Consider the following 17359-nt stretch of genomic DNA (forward strand, 5'->3'; position numbering starts at 1 on the left):
ATATAAAAGTTATATGTAAAGTTTTTAAGAAAAAAAAAATAGAGGTGGAGTGCTAAAGGCCAAACCTCACCAACCTCACATGTTTAGCCTTTTTTTTTAAAAAAAAAAAACCTCATATGTGTCTGGATTTGAAAGTCCAGGCTCTCTTTTAGTTTTTTTTTTTCCCTTCAAGAGTCAACAATGTGTCATTTGTTTTTGTATTTTTTTTTTTTAAGGCAGACGATGATTTAACCACCATGGCAAGCAACATGTTATTTTTTGTAGTTAATAGGAAATGTTTATTTACCCTGAAAATTTAATTTATAATTTATTTTTATTTAAAAATACCCTGTGGACATAAGAAAACACTTAATAGGCCCATAACATCTAACAAATCACTTTAAAATACAAAAACATCAATTGAGTTAAAATAAATTAAAAAAATTTAATCAAGTCAAAATAAATTAAATGAAACTTGATTTTATTTCTCTGTTATATCTGGAAAAAAAAAGCATTTTTATTGAAAGAAAAAATTCATTAACACATAGATTTTTTTTTTAACCTATGACGTGGCTAAATAATAATTTTTTTTTGTTTCTTAAGGAGTTTTTCTATCATCTCTCTAACATATAAATAAATAAATAAATAAAGAGATCATAAAAAAACTCGAGTCTGACTATGAATTTTGTTCTTTTTCTATATCGTGGTTCTCTTTACTTCAATTTTATTTTCATACTATAATTTAAAATTTTATCTTGTAAATTTAGTCATAAAAAAATTAAATAAAGAATAAAAATTAAAAACAAAATTAAAAAGGTAAAATGACAGAAAATAAAAGGAAGAAGAAGGGAGGGGGTGATGCTTGATGTTTGCATGAACATAAACAATGAAACAACATAAAAAAAATCTTAAATCTTATATGGCATTTGGTGATGTTTTTAAGCAAAACAAATTGTTTAACTTTTGGAAATAAAAATTGATACTTATAAAAGCATTTTTAAAAGTACACTCGTTTTAAGTATAGAAAACATGAGAAGTTATGTTTTTTGAAATACGAAGTTATTTGTTTTGTTTAAAAGACAAAAAAACATTAAAGAGCTTCAAATCACAAAAACATCAACACCGCATGTTTTACTTTAATATATAGTTTCCATATTATATTAATTATGATGTTTTGATTTTTTAAATCACAAAAGTACAATGAACTCGAAAGTATCCATATATTTTCAAATAATTTATTTAATTTTTCAATGAAAATACCCAAGCTATATCATTAAAAATAATTATATTTAGAGCAATATCATAATATATTACCAAAGAATTAAATGATTTTATACATATCATAACATAACATATCCTAATGAAATGCAGGTCCGACGGTTAAAATATTATTATATTTTTATAAAAGTGAGAATATAAATTTGATTTTTGGGAATTCTATTTACTGAAAGAGACCGCTATGAATTCCTAATGAAATTAATTTTATTTTTTTAAAAAAATGTGAGGATATTCAAATAATAATAATAATAAAAAACAAAACATAACATGTAATTTTATTACTAAACAATTTAATATATTTATCTTTATTAAATAGTGTAACATGACACAACAGGGCAAATGACCATTCTTATTCATGGTTATTTGTCTTTTTAAAAATATGGTTATTGTTATTTTTTATAGTATTTTTTATTTAAAAATATAATAAAATAATATAAAATCACAAAAAAATATTAATTTAAAATAAAAAAATAAAAAATTTTAAATTCTTTTAAAAATATTTTTAAAATAAAAAAACAAATCTTTCACTAAAATATAGTTAGCACTTTCTTAATATCAATTTCACCAAGCAAACGAGGGCGAGATACTACTGACACATGTCATAAAGCAATTGCTGACATAAGAGAGTTTAACCATCACAGAATATACGTTATAGACAAAAAAACCCTCATCCCTTACACTTTTTCCCAAGGTCCAACCTGAAGAGCACACAATCACAAACGGAAGGGCAAAGAAAAACCTTCCTCTTCCGGGTTAACCAAACTGAAACCCGAAAAAACGCTAAAAAATGAAATGAAAATAATAATAAAAATATAAAAAAAAATAATCGAACAAACACATCACTCTCTCTTCTCACGACACAAACAGAGAGAGAGAGAGAGGAGCGAAGCCAAGTGTGTAACGTCTATATAGAATAAATCAATTTTCTCTCAAATCCAGATCAAACCCTAAAAAAATTCAACCTAAATCCATTTCTCTCATTTCTTCATAATCAGATCCATTTATCGATTGTCGTTTTTGTAGTTATACAGGAGTGAATTATGGCGTCTATTAAGTCTGTAAATAGATCGGCGTCGGTGGCGTTAGCCCCGGACTCGCCCTACATGGCGGCGGGGACGATGGCGGGGGCAGTGGATCTGTCCTTTAGTTCGTCTGCGAGTCTTGAAATCTTTAAGCTTGATTTCCAATCGGAGGATCATGATCTCCCTGTTGTTGGTGAGTGTCAGAGTTCTGAGAGATTTAATCGTCTCGCCTGGGGTAGGAATGGATCCGGCTCTGATGCTTATGGTCTTGGACTTATTGCTGGTGGTCTTGTTGATGGCAACATTGATATTTGGAATCCTTTGTCCCTGATAAGGTATTTTTTTTAGTTCTGTTTTATGTATTATCTATTTTGAATTTATTCGGCTCCTGCTGACGACGCGGCCGCGGTGTACTGCCACCATTGATTGAGATTAGTTTGTTAGTTGGGATGAATTGTCAGTGAAATTGGGAGTGAAGGGGAGGATTTCGGAAGTATAGTGAGATCTGATACTAATTAGGCGGTTTCGTTAGTTTTGTTTGTGCATGGATTGGTTTTGCGTTGAATGGGATTTGAATTGAACAGAATTGTCTTGATCAGAGTTGTTTTTTACGAGTTGGGAATATAGGGAGAGATGGGAATTTGGTAAGATTGTGTTCAGATTTAAAATAGTAAAACTGGTATATCAGGGAATGCTCAGCTTGATTTAAATTGAGTTTTGTTTGTGATTTTATAGGTGGGAATGTAGAAGTTTATGTGGTCTGTAGGAAATTTTTATTCTCATGAACTTTATATTTATATTTTTTTCCCGCACAATTAATTGTTTTCAAATTAAATTTCGGATGAAACCTAATTTTGAGTTGAGTGTAGTAGAACTCCTTGGCAATGAATTTCATTTGGTTGTTGGAATGGCTGTTTAGATGGTGATTGTATCTCATTTTGAGCTGGCATTGATATGAATTTATTATTATAAAATTTGAAACGAGAGCATTTCACCTTTCTTTTCTGTTTTGGTTTTTATGTTTGTTCCTTGATCTTTTGGTTGTTTTTAACTGTGCTTTGAAGTTTGAGTTCTCTGTGAAGATGGAAATGTATAAAAGTAGAGGATTGGTATTTAATATGGGTAATGAGTTACTGGACAGATGATGGTTTGGCTGGAACCCATTGAAATTATACTTTGCATTGATGTGGATAGATTTCTTTGGTGGATTTTGAAGTTCTCATTTTCTTGCATTTAAGAAATATAATTCTGCTCTGCATGTAATTTTTCGCAAAAAAATTAATTTTTTATGTTAAATATGTTATGGAAATCTACACTGTAAATCTTGTTTTAATTTATTTTTTCTTTTGTTTGATGAAGCCCTTATTTTATATTTTATTTTTTGTTCCCAGTTCTGAGTCAAGTGAAAGTGCTCTTGTTAGTCATCTTTCACAACACAAAGGACCTGTAAGTTATTCTTTATAAATAAAATTTTCTTGTTTCTTTTTTTTTTCTGGCACCCTCATAGTTTAGATGTTTGATGGTTGGATTTTATGCCTGTCACTATTCCTCCCTGTTTCAGGTTCGTGGCCTTGAATTTAACTCCATCAACCCTAACTTACTTGCATCTGGTGCTGATGACGGTGAAATCTGCATATGGGATTTGGCTGCACCTGCAGAACCTTCACATTTTCCACCTCTCAAAGTATGCTTCATTTGACACTTAACCATTTTAAAGTTTCTTTGTGCTTGTACGTGGTCTTTTAATTGCCATGTTCCCTTAATTGAACTCTTACTGGTGAAGAAGAAATTTATATAAAGTGCTCTTTATTGCTAGATATACATGTAAAGAGGTGTTTGGAATTGTTTTTGCTGCCTTTCTTTTTTTCTGAGACTCCTTTCATGTATCCATTAATCTTTGCTTGCTACCCAGCAGCTCCAGCTGATGCCTGCTTCCTTTTAAGTCTTTCCTTACAAGTAATTGAGGGGACCCATTGCAATCCATGATACTTCTCCAGTGTGGTTTGTCTATGTGCAACATTGGAGTTATGCAATCTTATTGTAATGAGCATGGACTGGTGTTTAGGTTGAGATTTTGTATTTTCTTATTTATGGTATTTGGAAAACAATGGAACACATGGTTCAGGCTGTGTGTTTGGCTTTGATATGAGATCCTTGGAAGCTTCCTGAAATATCTTGACATGGGACAGAAAAGATGATTGTTTGTTGGTTATTAGATTATTAGAGGGGGCAGAATGGCAGGAAAATCTGTTAACAAGTCAAAAACACCTCTGAAAAGGTGCAGGTCCCAATCAATTTGGTTACAAAGTGGGTTAAGGAGATATTTTTTATTGGCATTTTTATGAAGATTTGATTGGATTGAACATGGTGTTGTTGGAGTTTTAATCCCTCAAATCTGTTTCAGGAGCTTTCTGTAAGGTAAAAGGTATGAGTTGGAGGTGTATGATTCTTCCTAGGGGAATTGGTGTATCATATTGTTACCTGTGTTTGGAAATTAACCTTACAATCTCCTACATCTCACATTGCTGGAATGTTTGTTCAATTTTGTACCTTCTTAAGTGTCTATTCTTCACCACCAAACCAACTATAAGGAACCTGTATGCCCAGGAAGGGAAGTATTGACTGCTCAACACTTGGTCTTCATTTTCCTTCTTTTCTATATAGTTTTTGAATCCAACCATGTTTTTAGAAAAAATGATGTAGAAGATTTTTAGTGTTTCATCATTACCTTGAAGTAAAGATAACACGGACTGATATAATTTTCCTAATCATAAAATCCAAATTTAACAAGTAAAATCTTCAAAATGTTAGGATGAAACTATGCAACAACATGTTTATTTCTGCCGAAAAACATCCAATTATTTGTTTCTTTATGCCTGCTTACCTAGAAGTACATAATAGCATGGCTAATATAATTTTCCCAACCAGAAAATCTAAATTCAACAATCAAAAGCTTCTAAATTATTGTATTAGGATTGAGATGAAGTATAACAAGGATTACTGTAACTAAATGCTTCCATAGCCCAAAACAATTTTAAATTATCAAAGTATCAGTCTTTGATGGTAAATTTTCGAATTGATAAATTGTAATGATGCTGTAATCTCATAATCTTTGAATCCCCCCCCCCCCAAAAAAAAAAAAAAAAAAAAAAACAAAGAAGTGCTCTGCATTTGTCTGGCATTGTTGCCTGCAGAGTTTTGCATGCTTTGTAGCATGACTATAATTAAGCTCATGTCATAAGCTCTGAAGGAAGCTTCTGAATAGAAATCTCTTTTCAGGAATGTCTCTCTTTTAGCTTGAGAGTTGTCCATGATATTTTGATATATATTTGGACTTGATTATGCGCAACCTCTGGTTGGAATCTCACACGAGGATGTTTAGATAATGGTGTTTAACCCTTTGGAAGATGCAAACTGGGGTCATGCTGCAAATAGCAGCAAGGCTTTTTTGCCGAATTATTTTCTTTCTCAGGATACGCGTCACTGACTTGGCTAATAGATGGGGTGTCTCCATTTAGTAAGGTTAGGGTGGTTTTGGAAGGAAGAGGGAAAACCTGGCAAGTTTGATATCATCTGTTTGGCCCAAAGTGTGTCATTCCTTGCATTTTCTTGTAGTTTCTTGCCCGCATTTATAATAGGAGTTAGATTTTGAGGCTGCCAAGAATTTGATTTCATCCTTTATCAAAGAAAGCTTGTAGTTTGTTCTTACTTCTGTATTTTTGAACTTAATTGATTTTAGTTGTTGCTGGAAGCCTAATTCCTAATAGTGTTTTCTCAGACTAGTAGCAGTAGGTTTCAACTTAAAGAACCCCTCTGTCAACCTCCTTTTCTCTTCCTTTCCTGCTCTCTTATTGGTACGTACTGATTCTTTCTCCATTTTTGTGCTGTGTCTGGTGGGATCTTTATGTAGGGTACTGGTTCTGCTGCCCAAGGAGAAATTTCTTATGTGTCTTGGAATTGCAGAGTTCAACATATATTAGCATCCACTTCTTCCAATGGAATAACTGGTGAGATAGCAAAGTGGCCTCACTTACCATTGATCACATAGTTATTTTCTTTTAGTGTGGAAGGCTGACCATTTCATTCATTTGCAGTGGTTTGGGACCTAAAGAAGCAGAAACCAGCGATTTCGTAAGTTTCTGCTTTCTATTCCTTCTCCATACCATCTTTTAAATCTTTATCCTTCTAAACTGATTTTAGACCTCTACTTGAACAGTTTTGGAGATTCAATTAGAAGGCGGTGCTCTGTTTTGCAGTGGCATCCTGATGTTGCCACTCAGCTTGTTGTGGCGTCAGATGAAGATAGCTCTCCTTCTCTGCGGGTAATGTCTTCACTATTGCTAGAGTTTTCCTTTCAAGTATTAATATCCATAGAGTTTCCTAGTTCACAATGCTTTTTGCTCGCAGCTTTGGGATATGCGAAACATAATTGAACCTGTGAAGGAGTTTGTGGGACACACAAAAGGTATGGCATAATATATGATATTTCAAACTTTTTTTCCTAGGTTATGAGGAGAGAGAAAAATAGATAGGCAAAAAGAAGACAAACATAGACAGTGTGGCTATGTTTGTGTTTTATCATCTTTTTGAAAGGGAACACCATAAAGAAGCCAGAAATACTATCCTATCCCACTAAGCTGCTTTTAGAGGATAGTTTTTGAAGATGCCATAGCTAACAAAGCACCCCTCCTCAAGACTATAGAATCCTTTACCTCCCAAAACCTACAAAATGACTGGGAAGAAATTCTTAACTTACCTGGATCATGTTTCTGCATAATTTTTAATTTCCAGATGTTTTACGGATTTCTATATAACTCATAGCAGTTTCAGATTCTCTTTTTGTTTCATTCTCCTTTGGTTGTGCGGTATAAAATCAAGTAGGCTCACTAGAAACAATTGTCTTAACTTCTGTGATTTCGTAATCCTTTGTAATATTTGGAGGCTGAAAGGATATGCTGTGTTACAAAAATCATCTCTGACCTAGAAAATGCAAATGTTTTTTTTTTTTTTCTCATGTATGTGCACCAATCAGGGTTTATGTTTTATGTGATATTTAATTAAACATCTTCATCCTCGATGGTCCTTCCTTTCTTATCCTGGCAGTTTTCCATGGGCCGATTCTTACACTGAGGCTCAATAATTCTGTTCCTTTAAAACCTTTAGTGATAATTTGCGGCTTAGTATTTTTTATGACTCATCTCTTGTTACACCAGGTGTAATTGGAATGTCATGGTGTCCCAATGACAGCTCATATTTGCTTACCTGCGCTAAAGATAACCGAACAATCTGCTGGAACACAGTAACGGGAGAGGTAATCAAACAATCTTGTTTTCCTGCCTTTTTTCTTTTTATGAATAAAAAATTGATTTATAACATAAACCCAGCAGGAAATTGCTGCTACAAAACTCGTACAACTGCAGCAGTATAAGTTTAGTCTTATAAGTTTCTGTTTTGGTAGCTATGAGATTATTTTAATTTGAATATTTTATCCTTTTTTTTTTCTTTGCAAGCTCTCACTTGCCTATGCTTTTCTTAAACTTGGTTGATGCTTATTTTTTAATTTTGGAGTAGATTGCCTGTGAATTACCGGCTGGCACCAACTGGAATTTTGATGTTCACTGGTATCCCAAGATGCCCGGAGTTATATCAGCATCTTCTTTTGATGGAAAGATTGGCATTTACAACATTGAGGTAAGCATTTATGTCATGCTGCTACCAAGTTTGTTGTCTTCTTGGTGGCCAGCACGTAGCAAGTAAGGGAAGGGAAACATGCACTCATGATAAAATTATGTCGCACCTCAAGAAAAAAAGAAGATAAAAAAAGAAATGATACACTGGGTTCAAACTTTATAGTGTTGGCATGGAAGAGTAGGTTGTATAATGGAATGCTTACTAGGAAATTAAAAAAGTCTATAGAAATGCGATATGATTTCTTTGGCATTTTAAAAATAAATTTCATTTCCATTATAGAGTTCTTTTGTTTTGGATCTTTCTTTGCAGGGTTGCAGTCGATATATTGCCGGGGAGAGTGATTTTGGAAGAGGTAATGTAGTTTATTAGACAAGAGGTGTTGTCAAATTTGTCATCTGTTTTCTGTGTAATTTATTATAATCATACCATAAACTTTAGCGGTTGATCTGGAGCAATTTGATTTGCTTTTGTGAAATGATAACATGCCCGCAAATCCTTGCTGGGATGTGTTCTTTGAGCCTGACGGCATACGCCACCAACTTCTTCCTTCTATATTAAATTTTAAAATTTTTCTATTTGGTCATTTACTGCCATAAAATAATGTCTTGGTATCAAGCCAGGCATGGTTTTAGGTTTGTCGTTTAATTCCAAGGTTGGACAAAACTTTGACTGAGCTAAGCTAGTTTAAGTGGTGCCATTGTTTTTGTTTAGCTTAAGATGTCCTACTTGATATATCAACATTAAAAGATGATTAAATTACTTTGCATCTTCAATTTCTTTCTTTGAGATTGAAATAGTATACAAGTGATTATCTAATGAAAGAGTGGGATAGAGTATCATTTTAATGTACCCTGCAAGCATGTTAGGGTTTCGGGATTTTGAAAGTTGAGCATTTCATATATGATCCTTTTTTATTTTTACTATTTTGTGTTTCTTTTATGCTTTGAAGCCTGTATACTCTATTTTGAGTTTCATTTCAGAATATCTATTTTACTGTCTTATGCAGGAAAATTAAGAGCTCCAAAATGGTGTAAGCGTTCCGTTGGGGTTTCTTTTGGCTTTGGAGGAAAGTTAGTATCGTTTCGCCCTAGGTCATCTGCTGGTGGTGCTTCCGAGGTAGCTTTTCTGGTTGAAGTTGTTCTTTCTCATGTATTTTCAACTTGTCCTTTGTACTTACTCTTTTCAGTGTTTCTCTCAGGTTTTTTTGCATAACTTAGTTACAGAAGACAGTTTGGTGAGTCGGTCATCTGAATTTGAAAGTGCCATACAAAATGGGGAGAAGTCATTGTTGAAGGCTTTATGTGATAAAAAATCTCAAGAGTCTGAGTATGCATCTGTCTATTAAGCAATCCTTCTTTTCAGGACAAGAAAAGGAGTCAATTACTCTGTTTTTTTTCCCTTCAAATAAATTGATTAACTGTTTTGCCTGTCTGGTCAATCATCCTGGCAGGTCAGAGGACGATCGAGAAACTTGGGGTTTCTTGAAGGTTATGTTTGAAGAAGATGGAACTGCAAGAACTAGGATGCTCTCCCACCTTGGTTTTAGCGTACCAGTTGAAGAAAAAGATGCTATACTGGAGGACAATCTCACCCAGGAAATAAATGCCATTCGGCTTGATGATACGCCAGCCGATGAAATGGGATACGAGAATAATCAAGAGGCAACCATATTCTCTGCTGATGACGGGGAAGACTTTTTTAACAACCTTCCAAGTCCCAAAGCTGATACTTCTTTGGTACCTTCTGGTGATAATGTTGGTCTTGAGAAATCTGCTCCTAGCGCAGAAGAAATATCAAAAGAAACAGAGACACCTGAGGAGAGTGCAGACCCATCATTTGATGATTGTATACAGCGTGCTTTGGTTCTGGGAGACTACAAAGAGGCTGTTGCACAGTGCATATCGGCAAATAAAATGGCTGATGCTTTAGTTATTGCTCATGTTGGTGGCACTTCATTGTGGGAGAAGACACGTGACCAATATCTTAAATTGAGCTCTTCACCTTACTTGAAGGTAGCTTAACTTACATTTTTTTTCCCTTTTATGTTTTTATTTTTTATTGCACCAAGGCCATTAATGTATTCGCAAATACATGTATCTGTATTGCAATGTTGTATTCTTTCCCCTTTTATCAATCGGTTAGAAGTTGTCACCTCACTGCCAACTATTTTCATTTTCAGATTGTTTCTGCAATGGTCAACAATGATCTAATGACCCTTGTAAACTCCAGGTCACTCAAATACTGGAAAGAAACTCTTGCACTCCTTTGTACAGTAAGCTCTTCAAATCCTGAAGAAGTGAATATCATATATAAAAATTGATGGAATTCAGTAGTAAATTGTTTATGATTACTGCAAGATATCCTGTTGTTATTATCTAACTGTTGATTGATGATTATTTGTCTTTTGCTATTTCTGTTGGAATTAAATTTCTGTGCATGTAGTGGTGCCTGCTTGGACATTTATTTGCAGAAAATAGTGGAGATATTCTTACACCTCAATTTTTATATTTGGACTGAACTGTTCGTTTTGATTATGAAATATTTGACCCTGCAATTCTTACACCTGAATTCTGTGTGAGCCTGTGATGAGGAGAGGTTTTCACATGGAAATGTTTCTTAAAACAGATGTGCAAGACACTGCTTTTGCTCCATATTGATTTACTTTCATCATAAATAACAGTTCGCACCAAGTGAGGAATGGAGTATGCTATGCAATTCACTTGCTTCAAAATTAATGGCTGCTGGTAATACATTGGCGGCAACTCTTTGTTATATCTGTGCGGGCAATATTGACAAAACAGTTGAAATTTGGTCAAGGCGTCTAGCAGTCGAGAGTGAAGGGAAATCATACATTGATCTTCTTCAGGTCAGCTTGCAGTGAAGTAGAAATTCAATAGTATTTTATGTTTGTCAATGTGGAAGTTTGATTTATATTCTTTGTTTGGCTAGGATTTGATGGAGAAGACTATTGTCCTTGCTCTGGCAAGTGGTCAAAAGCAATTTAGTGCCTCTTTGTGCAAGCTTGTTGAGAAGTATGCTGAAATTTTAGCCAGCCAGGGCCTTTTAACAACAGCGCTGGAGTACTTGAAGCTTTTAGGGTCTGATGAATTGTCTCCTGAACTTACAATCTTAAGAGACCGTATTGCTCTCTCCACAGAAACTGGTACGTCATTTGTTGAAAATTCTTACGCAGAATTATAAAACTTCACAGGTTTCAATCCTTAATTGAAGTTTATCACTCAAGTTCCAGACATTATGATGTTGAGAGATCATCCATTATTTTATATCCCACCAACAGTTACATTAATATGGGATATTATCTAGATCATGGCCATTGAAACACAATCTCAATATTCCAAATCTACGAGTATTATTTTTTATTGGTTTTAATTTTTTAATATGAGTATATAAACTGAGCCAAACAAAATAAAGGAAATGGGAAAACAAAGGGAGCAAAATTTTTGTCTATGATATATTTAAGTACTTTTACTAAGTGGTAAAACTTGTGATGTTGCAATCTCAGTCCCTTTACCCTCTACCTATCCTAGTGGGAAATTTAGGTTTAAATACATAGTATGGAGACCTGGCAATAAATATACTAGATTTGTAGTTGTTACCTGCTATGTTAGCTCTATCAGTCAGCTCGGCTGCTTTCCTTTTCAGCCTTGTCCATGCCATTTGGTGCAGGGTTTCCTTTACCCCTGGTGTAGCTCATTCTTAGTGAACTGACAAAGCAAATGGATTGTGTGAAAACTTATTTTTGCTTGATCTGGTGTGGTCAAAGTTGAGTAAGGTGTTTTTCTGGTGTTTGAGTCATGTTCAGGTCATATAATGACATCTTTTAATAACTCTGGTGTATTGTGGTAAAGTGTTTCTTAGTTGAAACAAGAAAGAGCTCTTCTATACTGTGGTTAAAGTAGGTCCTCCAATTGAATCCAGCACTAATACAATCCAGCATAACTTCTCCTATAGCCTCATGACCCTGACATTATTGCATTAGCAGTGCTGTCTTCAAACTGAGTATCAGATTAAGAAATTGATTTCTGATGCAGAAAAAGAAGCTAAGGCTCCAGCTTTTGAGAACAGCCAACAGCAAGTTGGATCCGTTTATGGTGCCCAACAGTCTGGTTTTGGTGTGGCTGATGCCTCTCATTCTTATTATCAGGTGGGCTTTCTGGCTTTTCATTCCTCATTTTTTTTTTTTTTAAATTGCTGTTTCTAGAGAATGTGATGTGTTGCTCACATGATTGACCACTTTATGCTTGCTTATTTTTTAGGGAGCAGTAGCTCAACAAATGCATCAGAGTGTTCCTGGCAGTCCATACAGTGAAAATTATCAGCAACCTATTGACTCTTCATATGGAAGAGGATATGGTGCTCCTACTCCCTATCAGCCTGCACCACAGCCCCAAATGTTTGTTCCAACTCCTGCTCCTCCGACACCTCAGGTATTCTGTTTTCTTTATCTTGATTTTGTTTGATGTAAAAGATAACTTATCACATAGTTCACCTGCATGTTCAGATGTATTTGAGTGCATATACATATGATTTATTTCCTGACTTGGTGATATCCTTACGTACCAAGACATTCAAACTGTTGTTTTTCTGGAAGAGATTGTTTGCATGTAGATGTGTTGATTGAAACTTGAATTATGTTCTCTTTGTTCTTGGGGATAGATATAGACAATTGTGTCAATAGTTAGTGCTACTTGGTACTACCACTCATCACTTCACCTTTGTTCTTACAGCCAAGTTTTGCTCCACCTGCACCTCATGCTGGTACTCAACAAGCCACCAGGACTTTCGTTCCAGCAAATGTTCCCAGTCTAAGAAATGCGCAACAGTATCAGCAACCCACATTGGGTTCTCATTTGTATCCAGTCTGTGTTTTTACCGTGGATTGCAAATCTGGTGTTAATGTTTCTGAGTGATGCACTAAAAAATTTGCTTGATTGTTTCAGGGAACTGCTACTTCTGCTTATAATCCTGTACAACCCCCAACTAGTTCTCAAGGACCTATTACATCTCAGGTGGGTGCAATTCCTGGCCATGGAATTCCACAAGCTGCTGCTCCTGGCGCTATGCCAATGGGATTTAGGCCTGTACATGCAGGGGTTGCTCAAAGACCTGGAATTGGTTTGATGCAGCCGCCTAGTCCTACTCAGTCTGCACCAGTCCAACCAGCTGTGGCTCCTGCTGCTCCACCACCAACTGTGCAAACAGTCGATACATCAAATGTGCCTGGTAATTGCTAAAACAAAATTGCACTTTTGCTAAAATAGATCTGCTTTGGTTATCAACTTTAATCTACTAATAGTTTTAGAAAGCTTCTGGTTGCACTAGGGCTGTCTATCTTATATAAGTTGAGGTTATCTTTGTGTAGCTTTAAGGCCGTAAAATAATAATTTTGTCATGTATTAGCAAACATTTAGGCTGCAGTTCCTTACTGATGGGCAGTTCTAGCAATCAATTGTCATGGATGTTGTAGCATATAGATGGTTTGAGACTAGAAATCATGGATGACTAAATGAGTGAAAATGATTGCTATCCGAGCATTTGAAATTTAAATGTTGGCTTAGGCTGGATCAATAATCTGCTGGAATCCCAACCAGTTTGGTTTCTAACATTTGATGATAAAAGAGGTTATATGCTTTGTTTGTATACTACAATGATTTCTATGATGTGTGACTGACTGAAAAATTTATTTCATTAACGTGTTTCAGCTCACCATAAACCAGTCATTGTAACTTTGACAAGACTGTTTAACGAGACATCAGAAGCTTTGGGTGGTGCCCGTGCAAATCCAGCCAGGAGGCGTGAAATTGAAGATAATTCAAGGAAAATAGGTGCCTTGTTTGCCAAACTCAACAGTGGGGATATATCAAAAAATGCTTCTGATAAGCTTGTTCAGCTATGCCAGGCATTGGACAGGAATGATTTTAGCTCAGCTCTACAGATCCAGGCATGTGTTACTTAAGAGCTATTTATGTTTTGACACTTCTAATAAGCACCATAACTCTTTCTGTTCATGTGCTCGGAACAGGTGCTTCTTACCACAAGTGAGTGGGACGAATGCAACTTCTGGCTAGCAACGCTCAAAAGAATGATCAAGGCAAGGCAGGGAGCTGGTGTGAGATCAAGTTAAAACACAATTTAAAACTATATGATCTCTACTTGATATTTCTCTTTTGACATGTGCTGGAGCTCATTTATCTGGCTGTCTTCTTCAATGTACACAAAAGCTACTTCTCTAGACAGAACTCTAGGGTTTTGGATTTTTGCCCCACATCGTTGTTACAAGATTTCAACACTCAACAGTAATGCTTTTTCTACCGTGAGTCAGTGAGGATAGTTTTCAGGACATTAATGATATTGCCTCTTTTTTCTTCCTTTTTCTTTTTAATCTCTTGACATTTGTCTGTAGTATTGGGAAATAGAGTTTTGGTTTTAGCATCTACTGCTGTCACCATCAGTTGTATCTCTCCCTCATGATATGATCATTTGTTTGAGCAATGGAGCTTCTAATAACGTGATTGTTAATGAAGTGTCTGGCTTGCCCCCTCGTCCTCATTCATTTCTCCCAGATGAGTTTTAGAAATTTCATTCCTCTGCTTAAAACATTTCCCGGTGACACAAAAGCCCCTGATCCCCTTGCTAGTCCTCCAAGGCCAGGGCTTTGCACGGAGAGCCACGACATGCTCATAATCTGAACACACAAATGAGATGACTGATTTTTGTATCTGGTGATCTTGCTGTTATTTCAATGGCGATGTATGCTTATTTGCAGAACTTGAAAACAAAAGAGAAGTTGCATCTGCCATGGTTTCATGACATATTGTTTGGGATAAGGAAAATGTCTCTTCGGTTTGCTCTGGTTTGCCGAGTCCAAGAATAAGCTGTGTATCTGTTTCAAAGAATTCTTTGTACCCTGAGGCCTTACCGAGTGTAATTTTAGAATTTCTACCTCTTCCAAAGGAAGAAGCTGTTGTCACAGTAACTCTCTCTCTCCCCCAGACAGTAGGGACATGATGTAAAAACGGCAAGTCACTTACGGAACCCACCGTATGAATGATGGGTTGCCACTTGCCAGCTTACCATGCATCCCCACCACCAAACGACGTGTCGTAAAAAAGTTTACCTGTCAGCTAAACTTGTTGAGTTCATGGTCTTCGAAATCAGTTTTCCATCTAGTTTAGGCAATAACTGAAAATAAAATAAAAGGTTTAAAATGAGGAAAATAAAAAAGGTCAGAGCTTTAAAATTACCCAGCCGAGAAATCCATCTCTCACATATAATATCAAAAAAAAAACTTTTAAACTTTTGATATAATTATTAAATAGCCATTCAACAAATATGATAAAACCAATATGTGCTGTGAGGATGTGGTGCATAATTTTTAAATTTTTGTATTTCGGTGCTTGATCTAGTGGTGAAAGGGGCTTATCTCTTTCCACTGCACCTGGATTCGAGCCCTGACGTGCACGTCTGTCACTCCTGCGATGCCTTACATGCCTACTAGGTTTGCAGGGTATCATGCCTACTAGGTTTGCAAGGTATTCAGTGGGTCATGAGAATTAGTCATGGTACGCGCAAGCTGATTCGAACACCCCATGTAAATAAAAAAAATATTATAAATAAAAAAATTATGATTTAATTTATATTATTTTTTAATAGAAAAAAAGAGAGTAAATTGATTATGTTTTAAAAATCAGGTATGACATGGATTCAGCCAACATTACAAGGTGAAAACCTAGACTATTCCTGAACCTTGAGGCAAATTGAAATTATCACTCTTTATTATTATTATTATTATTATTATTATTAATCACCGTGAAGACAAGATTTGAAACTTCGAATCTAGCAATTGCATTGACTGGATGACTGGAAAAGGTAACTGAATTAATCAATAAAAGCCAATAACGTACAGACAAAAGAAATGCCTCTCGAAGAAAACAAGAGCCTTTGACGTTTTCCTCGGCCTGGTAATAAGTAAAAACATCCCAAGTTGTTCCTCCCCATCATGATCATACCCCTTTACCCTGCAATACTCGCAGCTCCCGTAATTATAATATATGCGTTGATAACACAGAAAACAAATAAAAACACAAAGATCTTCAGGTATTGACTTGGATAATTAGTGTCCTGCTCTTCGCAAAATCAAGTTTCAGATAATCTTTACCTGAGGGAAGATTGCGAACTCAAAAATTTGAACTGCCTAAGATTCCTAGTGGAAGAGAGATTTATTTAGTCTTGAACATGAAAACTAGTCTAGTGGGACTTCAAGCATTTACGAAAAATAACGCAATGATGAAAGTGTTCCATGTCAACAATTGAAGGGATAAATCATGCTGATCCACTGGTGAGGAATAGGATCCAAGAGGATGGGGTTCCATCTTGTTAAGAATAAAAGCATATAGTTTCAGCTTTAGTTGAAAGTCAAAGCAGTGGATGCATAACGCAACTGTCTTGCCATATGAAAAGGAGAGGCACATGCTATTGGTAATTACATGAGCTGTAAAGCCTTGAAATGTGGTGAGGAATATAAATCTACCTGCTCACTGCTAACAGCTACGGACACCATCTCTCTGTCCTGGTTTTTGAAGCTTGAAACAAAACTTCTGGGCCACCTTCTTCTTGCGTGGATAACTCAACTGCACTGAGCTTCAATTGTTTGAACCAATAACATTTTTTGGTCTAACATGATATATCTCCATGTGAATGGACATCTTGGATTCTGTGCGGTCCTTGTCTGGGACAACAAATTCTCATCCAAAAACAAAAAAAAAAACAAGTGTTGAGAATGAGACGTCTGAAGAAAAATGTGACAGGTAATTTGCAATCTCACACGGAGCTAAATCTCTCCCTCTCTCTGAATGAATTTAGCGAAGCCGGTGATGCTCTTTACCTGTTGCAGCATAATGTTTGGCCCTTAATGAACAAGTGATTAGCACACGAACGTGAGGAAACATGTTTACGTGTATGATTACACATATAGGAAAAGGACAACGCAGTTGTTTTAAATGAAGGAATGCCAATTAATTATCTTAGTAGGTCCATCTGTGATTAATATCAATCATGTCAGAGGAGTTCCTTCTTAGAGTAAACATAACATCTGTAAGTTTGCCAATGATTGAAACAATTAGGAACCGCTGTTTTATCAAGAATAATAATGCTTGAGTCCTTCACAATTCTTTATAATGAAAGAGGTGGTTTGAAGTTTCAACTGTTTATCCAAATCTCAAAATCAAACAAACTAAGTTTTTATTAAAGAAAGATAAGGTTTTTTTAAGATTAACCGGATAAAATCCTGGGAAGATTTTGGTTACCAACCTAGCCAATATAAATGCCCTACATGACAAATGTCGGTCTCAAGGTAGAAAGAAGTCTCT

General features: G+C 35.4%; 1 protein-coding gene across 1 annotated transcript; it reads left to right on the top strand.

The window, feature by feature from the left end:
- The first annotated feature begins 1980 nt into the window (after positions 1-1980).
- Positions 1981-14514, top strand: LOC105126361 (protein transport protein SEC31 homolog B). The gene is made up of 22 exons (XM_011027208.1): positions 1981-2614; positions 3671-3725; positions 3841-3963; positions 6190-6286; positions 6374-6410; positions 6496-6601; positions 6687-6744; positions 7493-7590; positions 7851-7970; positions 8280-8322; positions 8977-9086; positions 9169-9296; positions 9421-9982; positions 10150-10242; positions 10651-10836; positions 10920-11133; positions 12023-12135; positions 12248-12418; positions 12719-12850; positions 12932-13214; positions 13694-13932; positions 14014-14514. Exons 1-22 carry the CDS (start codon positions 2298-2300, stop codon positions 14113-14115), a joined length of 3387 nt encoding a protein of 1128 aa, XP_011025510.1. The 5' UTR covers positions 1981-2297; the 3' UTR covers positions 14116-14514.
- Positions 14515-17359: the final 2845 nt, after the last annotated feature.

The sequence above is a fragment of the Populus euphratica genome, unplaced genomic scaffold (assembly GCF_000495115.2).
Source record: "Populus euphratica unplaced genomic scaffold, PopEup_1.0 scaffold78.1, whole genome shotgun sequence".
In the NCBI taxonomy this organism is placed as follows: Eukaryota; Viridiplantae; Streptophyta; class Magnoliopsida; order Malpighiales; family Salicaceae; genus Populus; species Populus euphratica.

Bases quoted from the DNA above. Each gene is read 5' to 3' on its own strand.
- LOC105126361 (XM_011027208.1), top strand. From the start codon at position 2,298: ATGGCGTCTATTAAGTCTGTAAATAGATCGGCGTCGGTGGCGTTAGCC. The intron at 10,837-10,919 runs GTCAGCTTGCAG...TTGTTTGGCTAG, and splicing joins CATACATTGATCTTCTTCAG to GATTTGATGGAGAAGACTAT. The intron at 11,134-12,022 runs GTACGTCATTTG...TTTCTGATGCAG, and splicing joins TGCTCTCTCCACAGAAACTG to AAAAAGAAGCTAAGGCTCCA.